This window comes from Lactuca sativa, chromosome 8 (genome assembly GCF_002870075.4).
Source record: "Lactuca sativa cultivar Salinas chromosome 8, Lsat_Salinas_v11, whole genome shotgun sequence".
Classification (NCBI taxonomy): domain Eukaryota; kingdom Viridiplantae; phylum Streptophyta; class Magnoliopsida; order Asterales; family Asteraceae; genus Lactuca; species Lactuca sativa.
In genome coordinates, this window is record NC_056630.2 from 154,763,025 (window position 1) to 154,779,416 (window position 16,392).

The window sequence follows — 16,392 nt, forward strand, 5'->3', positions numbered from 1 at the left end:
AAATGAACACAACATACCGAAAGGTGTAAACCACAACGGATTTTTGTTTTACTTTGCAAAACATATCCATCTAGTTTTAAGTTTTGACTAGACATCGAACTAGGGGCTAAAACGGTGTGTACCCTTCGGCTCATTAGTCATTAGACAATTACTAAAACTGAAATAGAAAAACGTTAAATACCAAAATGCCCTCGGCTCATCAGACGACGAATAAAACTCAAATTAAAACCCAGTAACAGACAGTCAAGACCCAAGAGACGGAGGAACGACGAAAAGGAACAGAAAGTAACACATCGTGAAATCAACGGCCGTCAACCGTCACATCCTCCTCTACCTCCGTCGTCCCAACCCTAACGCTACTCCATCTCCGATTGGTTTGCTCTCTATTCGGCATCTGTGCTGTGTTTCAGTAGCTTTTTTGACATCTTGAACTTCACCATCGATAATCATCTCAATTATTTGAGATCCACCTCTTTGTTGTCAGATCTGGTAAATCAGATGGATGATTTTGGTATGTTAGCTAGAGATTTCGGGTTTAGGCCCCAAGGAAAATCCGCTCCGATGAAATCGGACGGTGGAGATTTCAGGAGCCGACCTCCACCATCGTCGTCTCCGTCACCGTCGCCGTTTGTTGCTGATGAGAATCCAATTTTTAACGACGTTTTTGGCGGTCCGCCGAAATTCACCAACAACACTAGATCAACACCGGCCATGTCAGATATCGATTACGATTCGATTTTCAAGAATTCGTCGTCCACGAATAATAACGAAGCTAAAAACAAATCTACGTCTTCCAATTTGCCGGTTTACGATAAACCGGTCTACGATGACGACATTTTCGATGGATTGCCCGGAATGAAGAGCAAATCGATGCATTCTGCTTCAGCGAGATACGAGGAAAATATTTTTGCCTCGATGACTTCATCACCGCCTAAACGGAGTCAACAGAGTGATCATTTTGATGATCTACTAGGAAATCTTGGTCGAGCGGAGAAGGTTGAGCCACCAAAGCAGAAGGCTAGTAAGAGTTCAAGAGGTTTCGATGATTTGCTTCCTGGCTTTGGAAGCGGTGGTCCTTCATCCAGTAGCAGGTACTGTGCTGTGTTTCAACTGCGTTTTAGTTGTTTGATTCCCTTATTTATGGAATTTATCTGATCTTGGTTTTGAAATCGTATAACTCTATTTAGTATTCAGCATCATAGCTAGGTTTTCATATGGATCAACCATCCAAAGTGAAAACTATAATTTGTTCCTAAGAAAATTCATTTCAGGAGTGTGCATTAACTATAAAAAAGCAGAAATCATTAGTCATAAGTTAAGTGGAATCATAATTGCTTGCCTTTATGTTCCCCCAAACAAACTGCTATCCTACAGATTACACAACTGGTATCACTAGATGAATTGCATGCTAAATATAGTGAATGATAAAGGAATCTCGTGATATGCAAACTCCAATAAGTCGCGGGAATACATAGCTGTTCAAGGATTCACCTACTTTTGGTGTTTTTAAAGCTGAATATGCTACATTTTACTTCTCTGGTATTTTTTTTCTACAATTTCCTGCTGTAATCTGGGATTATAATGAGCTTATAAATAGATGCAGAAGCTCTTGCTTTCTTGTTCCTGTTCCCTTAACTCTTTATGCTTCTGACTTTCAAAATGTGTTAAGATAGAATGAGATGAAAAGTCTAATGCAGAATATCATACTCTTCTCACAGGTCAAATTCAGAGTCAGTGCCAGCATCAACTGGCAGCACAAAGGTAACTTCTAAAGCAACGGATGATCCATTTGTGGTTCTAGAATCTGCATCAACACCTGTCACATCACCCCCAAGTGTTTTTATCGATCCACTGGAAACAATTCACAAGATGAATAAATCCGGGAGCACAAATGCCGGAGTAAGTAGGGGTGTGTTTGATTTTGATGACATTGACCCCCTTCATGGATTTGGTAAGCCTGCACCTGCACTCCCAACTGAGACAAATAACAAGGCAAAAGATCAGAGCCCTTCTAAAGAAGGACTAAGAAGTTCAATTCGTAAAGACCCAACAGAGAAATCTTCTTTTAGATTTCCCGAGACCCAATCAGAGAAAGCACCCGTAGAAGATTTTCAAGAATCTCAAGAAACTGTCTTTGACATGCCACCTGTCTCCAAAACTTCTCATCGATCTGTTGATCAAACTACTTCTCCACCTTCATATACTGAGACAAGTTTTCAAGAACATGAACAAGAACAAGAACAGCCAGCTGATGATATATGGCTTACTGTATCAGAGATACCTCTATTCACACAACCTACAAAAGCACCACCACCTTCAAGACCTCCTCCTCCAATACCAAGGCATACTTCTAAATCCGAACGAGGGTATTCTGGTAAATACCCTCAAAGTCATAACCCATTCCAAGCATCTCCATTAGATGAGTTTGAGAACTTTGCCATGGGTGGAGGTGGAACACAGGATAACGGTGTGGACCATGTTAATGGTGAAGAGATGGATTCAAACTCAGCTGCTGCTGCAATGAAAGATGCCATGGACAGAGCCGAAGCTAAATTTAGGCATGCAAAGGAAGTAAGGGAAAGAGAACATGCGAAAGCTTCTAGAAACAAAGAATCTGTAACTGTAAAAGTACAAAGAGATGAGATGTCTACTGAAGAAGATTCATCAAAGAGGGAAGAACAAGAGAGAGAGAAAAGTAGACTTGAGAAAGAAAGAATGAGGGAGATTGAAAGGGAAAAGGCTAGACAAGCTGTGGAAAGGGCAACAAGGGAAGCCCGTGAAAGAGCAGCAAACGAGGCACGTGACAGGGCAGCTGCTGAAGCTCGTTTGAAATCTGAAAGGGCTGCTGTTCAAAGAGCACAAGCTGAGGCGCGTGAGCGGGCAGCTATCGATGCAAAGGGAAGGGCAGAACGGGCAGCTGCTGAAGCTAGAGAGAGGGCTTCAGCTGAAGCTGCTGAAAAGGCTGCTGCTGAGAAGGCTTCTGTTGCAAGGGCTGAAGCAGATGCAAGGCGTAGGGCAGAACGGGCTGCTGTTGAAAGGGTTGCTGCTGAAGCTAGACAGAGAGCTGCTGTTGATGCCCGAGATCGGGCAGCTGCTGCTGCCCGGGTGAACCAACAAAAGAATGAGAATGATCTTGATTCATTTTTCAGTGGGGGTTCCCGACCCAACAGTGCTCCAAGACCAAGGACAGCTTCTTCTGTGAGTAGTAAATAGTGTAATCATGATTTTGTATGTAATTTTTGAAGTTTTTATTGTTAAACCTAAACCTAAACCTTGTGGGAAATGCAGGATTCTGTACCTGATCCATTATCACAGAACAGAAGAGGGCAGGAAGGGGCCCCACGGACTTGGAATTCCAGTAGCGGAGTATCTTCCAATTCTAATATGAAGAAAGCTTCTTCCACCACCAATATTGTTGATGATCTTAGCTCAATATTTGGAGGTATACTATACATACTATTATTTAGCCAGTGTTTGGTATGATGGAATTGGGGGAGGAATGGAATTAGTCATTTTGCCTGATGCAATACAATAGTCCATAAGTCCATTCTTGAAGGAATCTGATTCCTTCCATATTGTTGATACTTGATACAACCCTTTTATATTTAATAGAATATATAATGACTAAGATAAATTTTAAGAGTGTTATCTGTCTAAATTAAATTATAATTTTATTTTCTAGAAGCAAGTAGGGAATAGTTTTTTTGTTTATCTTTGTAGATGATAAATTTTATGCTTATAATTAAATAATATATAGATAAACAAAAAAACTATTCCCTACTTGCTTCTAGAAAATAAAATTATAATTTAATTTAGACAGATAACACTCTTAAAATTTATCTTAGTCATTATATATTCTATTAAATATAAAAGGGTTGTGACACTCTACCTTTGTAGTTACATTTATTATTAAAATTCATTGCATTTGTAGAGGGCTACAGGTTAACCAAACATGATAATGGAATGGAATGTAATGACTCATTCCATTACCTTGTCCATTTCAGTCCTTTGTCATTCCATTCCATCAAACCAAACAGACTCTTAGATTAATTTTTATGTAACATAACTTACTCTCTTGGGTAGTTTTTTGTATGATGGAATCAGGGAATGAATGGAATGGTTCATTCCATATAAATGAAAAACAAAAAAAAAAACATGTTTTACCTGATGGAATGGAATGCACCATTGCAGAAGGAATGTGATTTCTTCCATTTTGTTAATTTCCGTTTCTTGTTTTTTTTTTTTAATCTGAAAATTTGTAATATAACTTATTTTAATTTATGTAGTTTTTAGTGGCATAAGTTTTATATTATTTTAATAAACTTACAATTTTATTTTTGTAAAATATCCAAATATTTATTATTATAACTGATTGAGCTTTTAGTATGTTTTAATTTTTTATGTTTGTAAACAAAAGTTTGTTAATCATAATTAAAATGATGTATAAAACAGACCCTTCTGTTTGCTAATCACTTTTATTTATTTTGTTTTAAAAGCTGCCCCTTCATCTTCTGGATCCGGAATGTTCCAAGATGTTGAAGGGGAAACTGAGGACAGACGAAGAGCCAGGCTGGAAAGACAGCAACGCACTCAGGAGCGCGCAGTATGTGATTTTGGACTCATTTTTCACAAGTTAAAAAATCCATTTATGAATTTTAATTCTGATTATTTTGATGCATAATAAATAGGCTAAAGCACTGGCAGAAAAAAATCAGCGTGATCTCCAATCTCAAAGGGAACAGGAAGAAAAAGACGTGAGTATAACTATTAATATCATACGATCATCTCAATTCAACATGCTTGCTTAATAAATAATATTCTTTTTCTGATGTATTTATTATATTTGGTTTTGTCTCAGAGGATTTCTGATAGCCTGGATATTGAAATCAAGCGTTGGGCTGCGGGAAAAGAAGGAAATCTGCGTGCATTGCTATCAACATTACAATATGTATGTTGTATATCTCCTCATTATTCATGTTATGTTATGATGCCATGAATAAAAATAAAATTAATAATTGAAATTGGTGGTGTTAGGTTTTATGGCCTGGTTGCGGTTGGCAGCCTGTATCATTGACGGATTTGATAACTGGTGCGAATGTTAAAAAGGCATATAGAAAGGCAACTCTGTGTATTCATCCTGATAAGGTGCAACAAAAAGGAGCTAATGTCCAACAGAAATATGTTGCTGAAAAGGTCTTTGACCTACTTAAGGTACATCACATTACGTATCCCTCTTCCTTTTTCACAACATCGGTTTTTTTTTACATCAATGAAAAACTTTTAAAAGAACAAATAATATACTAAATTGCAACACATAAATATAATGAATGTTTTAGTAAGTGCATTGGGTGGTGTGATAATTTTCGAGTTTGATTAATATTTAATAGGAGGCTTGGAACAAGTTTAATTCAGAGGAGCTCTTTTAAGCCATATGATATGATGATGCTCTAAGAAAAAATATATTTTTGTGGGAAAAGATCTGTGCACCTCACAGAATGTTGATATTATATACATCTCCCTCCACTTCCCCTAGCATTCAAAATTCAATGCGAGAGACAGAGAGAGCGCTCCTATGTTGCTGCTGTATATTAGTGTCATATTACCAAGGGATAAATGTCTCATTCTACATGAATGATTATTGTGTTCTGCATATTCTTTTTAACCTTTTCTTTTTCTTTTGTATTAGTAAATCTTTTTTTTTTCAGGAGCTCAAATGGTCAAAAAGTGTTGTGGGTCTCCTTATTTTTACTGAAAATTTATTTTTGACAAAACCTTCAAATACTCGTACTCTTCTTGGATTTTGATTTTGTTCGAGTGTATAATTATTTTATTCAAATCCAACTCTTTTTGTTTTTTCATGTTCATTGTGATTTGTGTTGTTGAAGAGGTTAAGCATAGCAGCGGCCCCAGTCCATTTTATTCATCTTCAGTTTTATTTAGAACTTAAACTTTGATAATTTTTATAAAATATTTAGTAATTAATATAAACTTAAAAAACCTCCCACCAAAATACTCCATTATTAGTTTTTTGTACTACTTAAAACACAATTTGGAATAGAAAAATCACTATTAGAAATTGAACATTGAAAATTGAAATCATAAATAATGAGACACTGTAAATATTTTAATCTTTGAATAAAAAATAAAAAATAAAGGAAACTATAAACATATCAGTCTTTCCCTATTATCTTATTCTGTGAATGCTACGATTTATCTTCATTCTTGTACACCCTTTTAATATGAAAACTTGAAAAGATTGATGTATTTATAGCTTCCTTTATTTTTTGGTTTAATATTCAAAGATCATAATGTTTACAATTTCTCATTATTATTATTCGCAAGAAAACATGTATAATTCTCAAGTACTTCATGTACCATGGCATGGACTCAAAATTTAATGGGCTTGATTATTGCAAGAAAACATGTCCAAATCTGATGTACCACAAGCAAGCAAGTTGATTACCAAAAACAGCTACCGATTCATTGGCTGATAATGTACATAATAGATTAATAGATACTACATTAGAACATCAAACTATCTTCAACTAGAAACTGTTTTCAAGAGACTTGATCTACTCTGTTTAAACTTCTGGACCATGTTGTAAGCCTGCATTGCACAAAATCAATCGAGCCTCATCAAACACCACATAAAGTAAACCACAAAATCAAAACCACTTAATCCTTTCATACCTTTCTCACTCCAGTCGTTAACCCCATGCTTCCAAGTGTTTTCATATCCACATATTTATATGACATATCTGCTTTCTCCTTTCTACGCAATTCTGTACACAAACATTAACCAAAACCATCATAAGAGATGTAAATCAGGTAACAATGGAATTAAAAATCCTCATACATTTTTTAAAAGATACCACCCCATAACCAACAATGGATATTGATACCTTGTGAACGTAGAACCAAGAGCTCGATATACATCTTGAGGCGGATGTGCGTGAAAATGTGAACATATTCACCTACTTCTTCTCGTGAAACAATATCAAGATTTAAACCAAACGAATTCTTCAAGAAATCATCAATGGCTTCTCTCCTTGCATCCACATCAGCTTCTTCCCCATTCAAAGAGACCGATGGAAACTCCCATAGTCCAGCAAGTAAACCACCTTCCGGTCTCTTCACAAGCAGAAATTTACTATTCATTCTACCTTCTTCACTTCCCAATATTTCAACAACACTAATGGCAGAAAAATCAAGCCTTTGTTTCACTTTTGCTACTTTAGTTGGATAATCAGTAACAACAATCGATGGGTTTTGTTTGGACACCAAAAGCGCACCACATTGAGCGGATATCGGGCAAGTAGAACAATTAGGGTTTAAGGGTTTACATAATGTAGCACCAAGTTCCATAAGACCTTGATTGAAATCTCCCGGCCTATCCTCATCAACTAGTTGCCCCGCTAATCTCCTGTAAATAAAAAAACAAACTTCAACTAAATTTTGTCTGTAAGACAGTTATTTTTCCAACAACCCCTAAGCTGACCCACACTGTAAATCAGGTACACATGGGCTAACATTAGCCCGGTTATAAAAACTCACCATATGGTTTTGACAGTTTCTTTGTCTTTAGGGTTTGCGGATATTGTTCTTAATCTAGCAATCACCCGAACAACATTTCCATCAACCACAGGCACTGCCTACATTACAAATATTTCTTAGTGCCTGTATTTTTTTTATTAAATATCAAAAGAAAAAGCGAATACATTTGTTAAACATTAAGATTAAATGGTAAAAAGTAGTCACCTCTTTAAAGGCTATAGAGGCAATAGCACCAGCTGTGTATTCACCTATTCCTGGAACCTTAAGAAGATCTTTCAATGATTTTGGAAACTGGCCTCCTTCTTCAACAATCGTTTTTGCTCCCTATCACATAAGAATTTCGATGGCTTTTCATAAAATACAAGAATAATAAATCAATGGCAATTTCAAGGATTTGAAAACGACCTCCAATAAGAACCTTGCTCGTCTGTAATAACCTAATCCTGCCCACATCTCATTAACTTCCTGTAGAAAAATATTATATTAGCCCTACTTAACCAAAGAAAATCATAATACAACTGAAGATGAAATTGAGAAGTTGAGAAGGTAAACCTCGATGGAAGCTTGAGCTAGGTGATGAACAGTCGGCCATTTCTCCATCCACCGATTGAAATAGTTTACAACAGTTTGAACTCTTGTTTGTTGAAGCATGATTTCCGAAACCCACACAGCGTATGCTTTTCTATCTCTGTCGTCATCATCGGAGTCGTTGATCCTCCGCCATGGAAGGTCTCTCCGGTTAGCGTCGTACCATTTTAACAAGGATGCCCTAATTTCTTTAACTTCGTCTTCCCTAAATTGAAAATCTTCTATGTCGCCGATGGTAAACGCTGGTTGCGGTTTCGATTGGGAGACCTTTCGTGTTCTCTTCTTGGATTTGGTTATGACATCTTCAACGGCGGGAGTGGGGTTCTTCAGTATCTTCTTCATCGTTTGTTTGGTCTTCGGTCCCATAATCCCTTGGTTTGGAGCTGAGGGTGGAGCTCAAACGGAGGGCGTATTTCCCGCTTCAATGGAGTTTTTGAATCGACAATAACAATCAAAACATGCTGCTTTCGAATTTCTTCTAAAATTGTTTAGCAAGTTAGGGCATCCGAAATAACTCAATTGTTATTACTTCTAAAATTGTATAAAATTATTATAATAACTATTTTATGTAATCTCTTTTTTTATTTTTAAAAGACCATTATACATGAAATAGTAGATTTTCTGGTTACAGTGGTCATTTAAAAACAAAAAAAAACTGTTACTTTTTAAAAATTTTAGTTCATTAGTGATGTGTTTCAGGCCAACCCGAATCGGATCAGACCTGAATAATCTGAAACCCGAATTAGATGAAAAGTTGGAACCGAAACTGAACCGATTATACTTATACATGATCGGATCGGTTCGGATAATGCAGATTTCGGTTTGGTTATTAACCCGAAAGGACCGAAATAACATGTACACTATGCTTTTGAACCAAAATGACCCGAATAACCAAAATAAGGAAATTTCTATATCTAGTTCAATAAAAAAAATATATTAAACATTGATAATTCATATTCCAAAATCTATAATTCATATTCAAACGTTAAGCATCCAGTTTAAAATATGAGTCTTAAGTTTTTCCTAAATAACAATGACCAAATACAAGTTAACTATTCGGGAATATTGATTGGTTGTTTTCCTTTTCACCTCCATTGTTTATTGCCTTTTCCAACTCTTTCACGACGTCATCATTTTTCAAAATTTCATCAATGTGTCCACAATTGACTTTCTTGGTCGGTGGGTACGACAATACACTAAGAGTTAAGAGGAATCGATCAAGTGACAATTCAATTTCCAGGTCGGTCCTTTTGGTCCGATTAAACCTTTATTCGGGTAACCTGAGAATCGAATTAGGCTAAAATAGATACCCGAGAACCGACCTACTAACTTATTATGTCCTAATTCGAGTCGGTCTGGTTTGGGTTTCAGTTTCGGTTTGGGTGCTCGCTCTAAATGCACATCCCTAATTGATAGTTTGATACCCCATTATGTTTTTATCAATAAATCATACCCATATGCTTTTGTGTGAGGAAAAAGCAACATAAAGACTAATATATCAATTATATTATGTACATACTCGCGAGATCTTTCCAAAACTAGAGAGAGAATGAATGAGTGAGTGAGTGTATGTGAGAGAGAGATCAATGAGGGAGGAGACAATGTGATGATTTTTTTTCTTGTGATTGTCTTGTGATCCTTTAGGGATGATAGAAGGAATTATAAGAAGTTGCACCATGAGTTTTTCCATCTAGATCCAAGGCGGGTCTCATTAAAGCTTATGAATTATTAATGAAGTTTTTCATTTGGCATTATGGTAAGACACAAGTTAATATACAAACACTATTTAGATGATAACATAGATAGTGTGTAATTTATTAGGATTTTAGTTGTGAGTCGAAGTGTCCGGCATTCAACTTTCCAATGAGGTTGTAGCATCCGGACTTCCAGGTATATTGTTTATTTATTTATTCATTTATTTTGAGGAACATTGAGCTACTCGATGAGTCGGTGCTACAACTCGTTGAGTAGAGTCGCAATGCGCCACGTGGGATTAATGACCTACTCGACGAGTCCGAGATCCGAATCGCCGAGTAGACGCTGTGATGAGAAACCCTAAATCCCCGGGTTTGGGGCCTATTTAAGGGCACTTGTAGCCTCATGTGCGGCTATACTTACCTGAGAGTAAACCCTAATTGGCCTGTGAGCTTAGAGAGAGAGTTTTGAGCTAACCTTGAGTGTTTGGTGCATCTTTTGAGAGAAGAGAAGGATTCAAAGCCAAGAGACGAGAAGGAGTTGCTAGATTTGTGGCTATTTCACCTTAGAGCTTCTGGGAAAGGTATAAAGCTTGCACCTTTCTCATCCTATTGAGTAGATCTCATCATTTTGGGAGTTTAGGGCTCTTTCTATATAATATGAGGACCTAGAATGTTTTGAGTTCATGTAGAGGTTTGAACTTCATATTTGGACCATGTGAGGTCCATAGAGTCCAAAAGTCCCTGCTTTATTCAGTAATAATAATAATATTGAGTGAAAAAACCCTTTTAAGGTTTGTTTTGGCATTTCAATCCCTAAGTGCCATGCATGGACGTAAAGTCTATGACTTTACGTGATAAGTGAGCCTTAAGAGTGTAGATCTAGAGTTTGGGAAGGTTTTCTGCCTTGAAATCGTTTGAATGAGAAAAGAGTCTGAATGGAATCGCCAAGTCGAGGAGCCGACTCGACGAGTCAGTTAGGGTTTGTGCCGATGAGTTGGCTATGCTGTTACTCAGCAAGTTAGGGGTTAACTCGACAACCTTTAGAACTCGTTATGGGCATTACGAGTTTGTGGTGATGCCTTTCGGGCTCACCAACACACCGATGACATTCATGGATCTCATAAATCGGGTGTGCAAACCTATGTTGTACCGGTCGGTGATCGTGTTCATCGACGATATCTTAGTATATTCGAGATCCAGAGAACAACATGAGGAGCATCTGCGAGAGGTTCTTGGGGTTTTAAGGTCGGAGAGGCTGTATGCCAAATTATCCGAGTGTAATTTCTGGTTACGAGAGGTCCAGTTCCTGGGACATCTCGTTAATCAGAATGGGATCTTGGTCGATCCAGACAAGATTGAGGCGCTTATGAGGTGGGAGGTGCCGAGATCCCCATCTGAGATCATGAGTTTTATGGGATTGGTCAGCTACTATCGGAGATTGATCAAATATTTCTCCAAGATTGCGGTTCCTCTCACCAGATTGACCCGAAAGGGCGTTACCTTTGTTTGGGGGCCTGAGCAGCAAGCATCATTCGAGACTCTTCGCCAGAGATTGTGCGAAGCTCCGGTGCTAGCCCTCCCAGAGGAAGTGGAGGACTTCGTAGTCTATTGTGATGCGTCTATTTCAGGGATGGGTGTAGTGCTGATGCAGAGGGGGCACGTGATAGCGTACGCATCGAGACAGTCGAAGCCTCATGAGACCAGATATCCCACTCACAATCTAGAGCTGGGGGTGGCGGTGTTCGCCCTCAAGATCTGGCGCAACTATTTGTACAGGGTTTGGTGCACCATATACACGGAACACAAGAGCCTAAAGTACCTCATGGATCAACACAACTTAAATATGAGACAGGGAGGTGGTTGGATGTGGTGAGGGACTATGACTATGAGATCTTGTACCATCCGAGCAAGGCTAATGTGGTAGTCGACGCCCTGAGCCGTGGAGCAGAGAGTGCTTCGATCCGAGATATGTGTGTGAGAATGATAGTGATGACTCCAGTCTTAGATACCATTCGAGAGGCCCAGGTGGAGGTCGTGAGACCAGAGAACCACAAGAGGGAGCGGGTGATTGGGCAGGTTTCTGAGTTTGTGATGGATAGTCGTGGGCTTATGACTTTCCGAGGGTGGATTTGGGTGTCTTATACTAGCGGAGCTCGCTGTATTCTGATGGAGGAGGCGCATAGATCGAGATTCTCGATCCATCCAGGAGCCACTAAGATGTACTTGGACCTGAAGAGAGATTATTGGTGGCCCTGTATGAAGAGGGACGTGGCTTGGGTAGTCAAGAGGTGTTTGACTTGTCGTCGGGTTAAGGCCGAGCACCAACATCCTCATGGCAAGTTGCAGCCTCTGGAGGTTCTCTAATGGAAGTGGGAATAGGTTTGTATGGATTTTATCACCAAATTATCAAGGACCGCACGAGGTGTCGACGCGATTTGGGTGATTGTGGACCGGTTGACGAAGAGCGCTCACTTCCTTGCTATTAGTGAGAGTTCTTCTGCAGAGAGACTGGCCGAGATATATGTAAGAGAGGTGGTAGTTCAACATGGAGTGCCGACATCGATAGTGTCAGACCGGGACATGCGTTTTACTTCCAGGTTCTGCAAGAAGTTTCATGAGGAGTTGGGTATGCAATTGCACTTCAATACAGCCTACCACCCGCAGACAGATGGGCAGAGTGAGCGGACGATTTAGACGCTCGAGGACATGCTTCGAGCATGTGTATTGGACTTCGGTGGAAGTTGGGACACATATCTGCCATTGGTTGAGTTTTCTTATAACAACAACCACCATTCCAGTATTGGTATGCCTCCTTTTGAGCTTCTTTATGGGAGGAGGTGCTAGACTCCTATCTGTTGGGGGAGGTGGGGCATCGAGTGATGGGTAACACTGAGATAGTGATCAATACAACTGAGCAGATTCAACAGGTCAGACAGAGGTTACTGAAGGCCCAGAGTCACCAGAAGAGTTACATAGACATGCGATGATCCGAGCTTGAGTTTCAGGTTGGAGATTTGTCCTCCTTATGGTATCCCCGTGGAAAGGGGTGATCCGATTCAGGAAGAGGGGCAAGTTGGGGCCCCGATACACCGATCCTTTTTGGGTGACCACCAGAGTAGGTAAGGTAGCGTACCATTTGGAGCTACATGCAGAGTTAAGTCAGATTCATAACACCTTCCATGTGTGTCAACTGAGGAAGTGTGTAGCCGATGAGACGATAATGGTGCCATTAGAGGACATTTAGGTGGATGCGAGTCTGAATTACATTGAGAGACCGACTGCAATCATGTATCAAAAGGTGAAGGTTTTGAGGAACAAAGAGATACCCTTGGTTCAGGTTCAGTGGCAACATCAGAGAGGGTTTGAGTTGACTTTGGAGCCAAAGTCCGAGATGCGAGAGCAGTATCTAGAGTTATTTCCAGATCATGACTTCGAGGGCAAAGTCTGATTCTAGTGGGGGAGAATTGTAACATCCGGACTTCCAGGTATATTGTTTATTGATTTATTCATTTATTTTGAGGACCATTGAGCTACTTGACGAGTCGGTGCTACAACTCGTCGAGTAGAGTCGTGATGCGCCATGTGGGATTAATGACCTATTCCATGAGTCCGAGAGCCGACTCGCAGAGTTGACGTTCTGATGAGAAACCCTAAATCCCTGAGTTTGGGGCCTATTTAAGGGAACTTATAGCCTCATGTGCGGCTATACTTCCCTGAGAGTAAACCCTAATTGGCTTGTGAGCTTAGAGAGAGAGAGAGAGAGAGAGTGTGTGTGTGTGTGTGTGTGTGTGTGTTTTGAGCTAACCTTGAGTGTTTGGTGCATCTTGTGAAGAGAATAGAAGGATTCCAAGCCAAGAGACGAGAAGGAGCTGGTAGATCTGTGGCTATTTCACCTCAGAGCTTCTAGGAAAGGTATAAAGCTTGCACCTTTTCTCATTCTGTTGAGTCGATCTCATGATTTTGGGAGTTTAGGGCTTTTTCTATCTAATATGAGGACCTAAAGTGTTTTGAGTTCATGTTGAGGTTTGAACTTCATATCTGCACCATGTGAGGTCCCTAGAGTCCAAAAGTCCCTGCTTTATTCAGTAATAATAATAATATTGAGTGAAAAACCCTTTTTAAGGTGTGTTTTGGCATTTCAAGCCCTAAATGCCATGCATGGACGTAAAGTCTGTAACTTTACGTGATAAGTGAGCCTTGAGAGTGTAGATCTAGAGTTTGGGAAGGTTTTCTGCCTTGAAATCGTCTGAATGAGAAAAGAGTTGGAATGGACTCGCCGAGTCGAGGAGTCGACTTGACGAGTCGGTTAGGGTTTGTGCCGATGAGATGGCTATATTGTTACTCGGCAAGCTGGACCCTCACGAATACCTCTAAGGAACGACTGGACTCGACGAGTAAGGTCAAATTGGGACTGTTGACTCGAGTTTGACTTTTGTTGACTTTAGGGTTTGGTTAACATAAGTAATAGAGACAATGGAGGGGTAAAATGGTCTTTTACCCATTCCAAGAGTTAGAGAGAATGAGAGAACAACCTTTGATGTATTTGAGTATGAGTGGAGTATTGATTAGAGATACGTATGCAATGTGTTAAGCGGAGGCTAGTTCGAGATTCCCGAGTATGAGACTTTTACTTGCTAGCTTACGAGGTGAGTCTTCTCACTATACTTACCAAGAGTGGTATATTTGTGTGATCTGAGCTGTCTTATGTGCTTATCTGTGTATTGTGATATTCTGCATTATGTCTGATATGGGCATATCTAGTTATAAAATCTATGCATTATCTTAATACTTTATGTTGATTTTATCTCATTTAAAGAACAAAAGTGTAACATCCTGGAATAGCAAGAGTAAAGTTGAAGGGCTAAAAGAGTAATATGGGAAAGAGCGACTCGGCGAGTCCATGGGTGGACTCGGCGAGTAGAGTCGCGACTTGGTCGCGTGTCAAGTGGCCGACTCGGCGAGTTAGTGGATTGGACTCGGCGAGTAGGCGCTGAGTGGAGAAAACCCTAAATCCGGAGGTTGAGCCCTATATAAAGAACATTATGTTTCCTCCCCAGCCTCCTTATCATCCCTTGAGTTCCAGAAACCCTAATTTCGTGAGGAAACCCCATTGTTGAGTGAATTGGAGCTTGGAGAGGTGGTTGTTGAAGAGATCTTGAAGGAAAAGAGACTTGGATCAAAGGGCTTTGCAAGGATTCGGGTTAATCTTCTCTTGGAGCTTCCTTTTGAGGTATTATTTCATTGTTTGAGCTGTTATTATCTAGATTCATCATTTTGGGGGTGTTAGAGATCATACCTTTTGAGGTGTTGGAGTTTAGAGGTTAGATCTGAGGTTGCTACCTCAAATCTGGAATGGAGAAAGGTTGGAATGCATGAAAGTCCCTGTTTATGAGTGATTGAAGGAGCTATTTTGTCCCAAACCCTAGCCCTAGAGTGAAAAGGCCTAGATCTCCTTGGATTCACGTAAAGTTTGCCACTTTACGTGATGGATGGCCTTAGGAAGGGCAGATCTATGGTTTGGACCATTTGCATGGCTTGGAAAGCCTCTGTATGGATTCAGACCCGGTGGTACTCGGCGAGTCACATAGGTGGACTCGGCGAGTTGCTTGAAGATAGGCTGGAACTCGACGAGTTGGAAGAACAACTCGGCGAGTTGGATGAAGATGGCCTGGAACTCGACGAGTTGGAAGAACAACTCGGCGAGTAGGTTGAAGATAGCCTTAGACTCGACGAGTGTATTCTTGGACTCGGCGAGTCTTGTCGAAGAGTCCAAATCTTTTCTGGTTGAGCCGTGAATCGGTGGGTCAAGGGGATGACTCGGTGAGTTGTATGTGAGTGGACTCAGAGTTGTTGAACTCGGCGAGTCTCGGGGTGACTCGGCAAGTTGAGTCGCGGATTGGGGAAGTTCTGAGCTTGGGGACTCGGCGAGTCATCGGGTTGACTCGGCGAGTAGAGTCAGTCAGGGGTTGACTTTGACTTTGTCCAAGGGTTGACCAGTGGTTTCCAGGGGCATTTTGGTAATTGTTGGTTATTGTTTTGAGTTCAGTGCCTTGGTGGTTGTCCAGTGGTGGAGATCGTGTCAGTGATCGGAGTAGCTTGGGTTATCCGTTCAGTCGGCAGTTTCGAGGTGAGTTATCCTCACTATATCAACAGGGTCTAAGGCACCAAGGCCGGCCCTTTATCGGATTGAGATCCGGGTATTTGTTGTTATGTTATTGCTTTGATATGTTGCATCCTGGTAGCTAGGATGGTATGTGTTAGAGACCTGATTGAGATCGGTATTCTGAGATGTAGGGTGATGCTATGCAAGTGACCGGTTAGGTCGGTATCCTGGTTAGGATGATGATATGTTATGTGATCTGTTTGATCGACTTGTTGACTGTGAATAGTTATACGTTTGTATGTTTATGTGCACATGGCTGTTTGGACTGGAGATGGATTGAGGCGGGTCCTGCTTTGTGCTGTAGGCCAAGATACCCAAGGCGGACCGGTTGTCCCGAAGGCCCAGCAAGCGGTCCGGATAGGCTGTAGGCCCCAAGAGGGCGGACCAGAC

At 40.2% G+C, this 16,392-nt stretch overlaps 2 protein-coding genes across 2 annotated transcripts; one reads left to right on the forward strand and one right to left on the reverse strand.

Moving 5' to 3' along the window:
* Window positions 1–202: 202 nt before the first annotated feature.
* Window positions 203–5,858, forward strand: LOC111886652 (auxilin-related protein 2). Its single transcript, XM_023882908.3, has 8 exons — window positions 203–1,091; window positions 1,719–3,198; window positions 3,289–3,442; window positions 4,497–4,603; window positions 4,689–4,754; window positions 4,859–4,948; window positions 5,035–5,211; window positions 5,388–5,858. The coding sequence occupies exons 1-8, from the start codon at window positions 499–501 to the stop codon at window positions 5,424–5,426; spliced, it is 2,706 nt and encodes a 901-aa protein (XP_023738676.1). The 5' UTR covers window positions 203–498; the 3' UTR covers window positions 5,427–5,858.
* Window positions 5,859–6,384: 526 nt separating this feature from the next.
* LOC111886675 (adenine DNA glycosylase) lies at window positions 6,385–8,644 on the reverse strand. The gene is made up of 7 exons (XM_023882927.3): window positions 8,107–8,644; window positions 7,960–8,019; window positions 7,759–7,878; window positions 7,555–7,652; window positions 6,903–7,423; window positions 6,691–6,782; window positions 6,385–6,607 (listed from the first exon to the last, which is right to left on the reverse strand). Exons 1-7 carry the CDS (start codon window positions 8,506–8,508, stop codon window positions 6,542–6,544), a joined length of 1,359 nt encoding a protein of 452 aa, XP_023738695.1. The 5' UTR covers window positions 8,509–8,644; the 3' UTR covers window positions 6,385–6,541.
* Window positions 8,645–16,392: the final 7,748 nt, after the last annotated feature.

Bases quoted from the DNA above. Each gene is read 5' to 3' on its own strand.
- LOC111886652 (XM_023882908.3), top strand. From the start codon at position 499: ATGGATGATTTTGGTATGTTAGCTAGAGATTTCGGGTTTAGGCCCCAA. The intron at 4,604-4,688 runs GTATGTGATTTT...CATAATAAATAG, and splicing joins AACGCACTCAGGAGCGCGCA to GCTAAAGCACTGGCAGAAAA. The intron at 4,755-4,858 runs GTGAGTATAACT...GTTTTGTCTCAG, and splicing joins GGGAACAGGAAGAAAAAGAC to AGGATTTCTGATAGCCTGGA.
- LOC111886675 (XM_023882927.3), bottom strand. From the start codon at position 8,508: ATGGGACCGAAGACCAAACAAACGATGAAGAAGATACTGAAGAACCCC. The intron at 6,783-6,902 runs GTATCAATATCC...GTTTGTGTACAG, and splicing joins CTTGGTTCTACGTTCACAAG to AATTGCGTAGAAAGGAGAAA. The intron at 6,608-6,690 runs GTATGAAAGGAT...TGTGCAATGCAG, and splicing joins TAACGACTGGAGTGAGAAAG to GCTTACAACATGGTCCAGAA.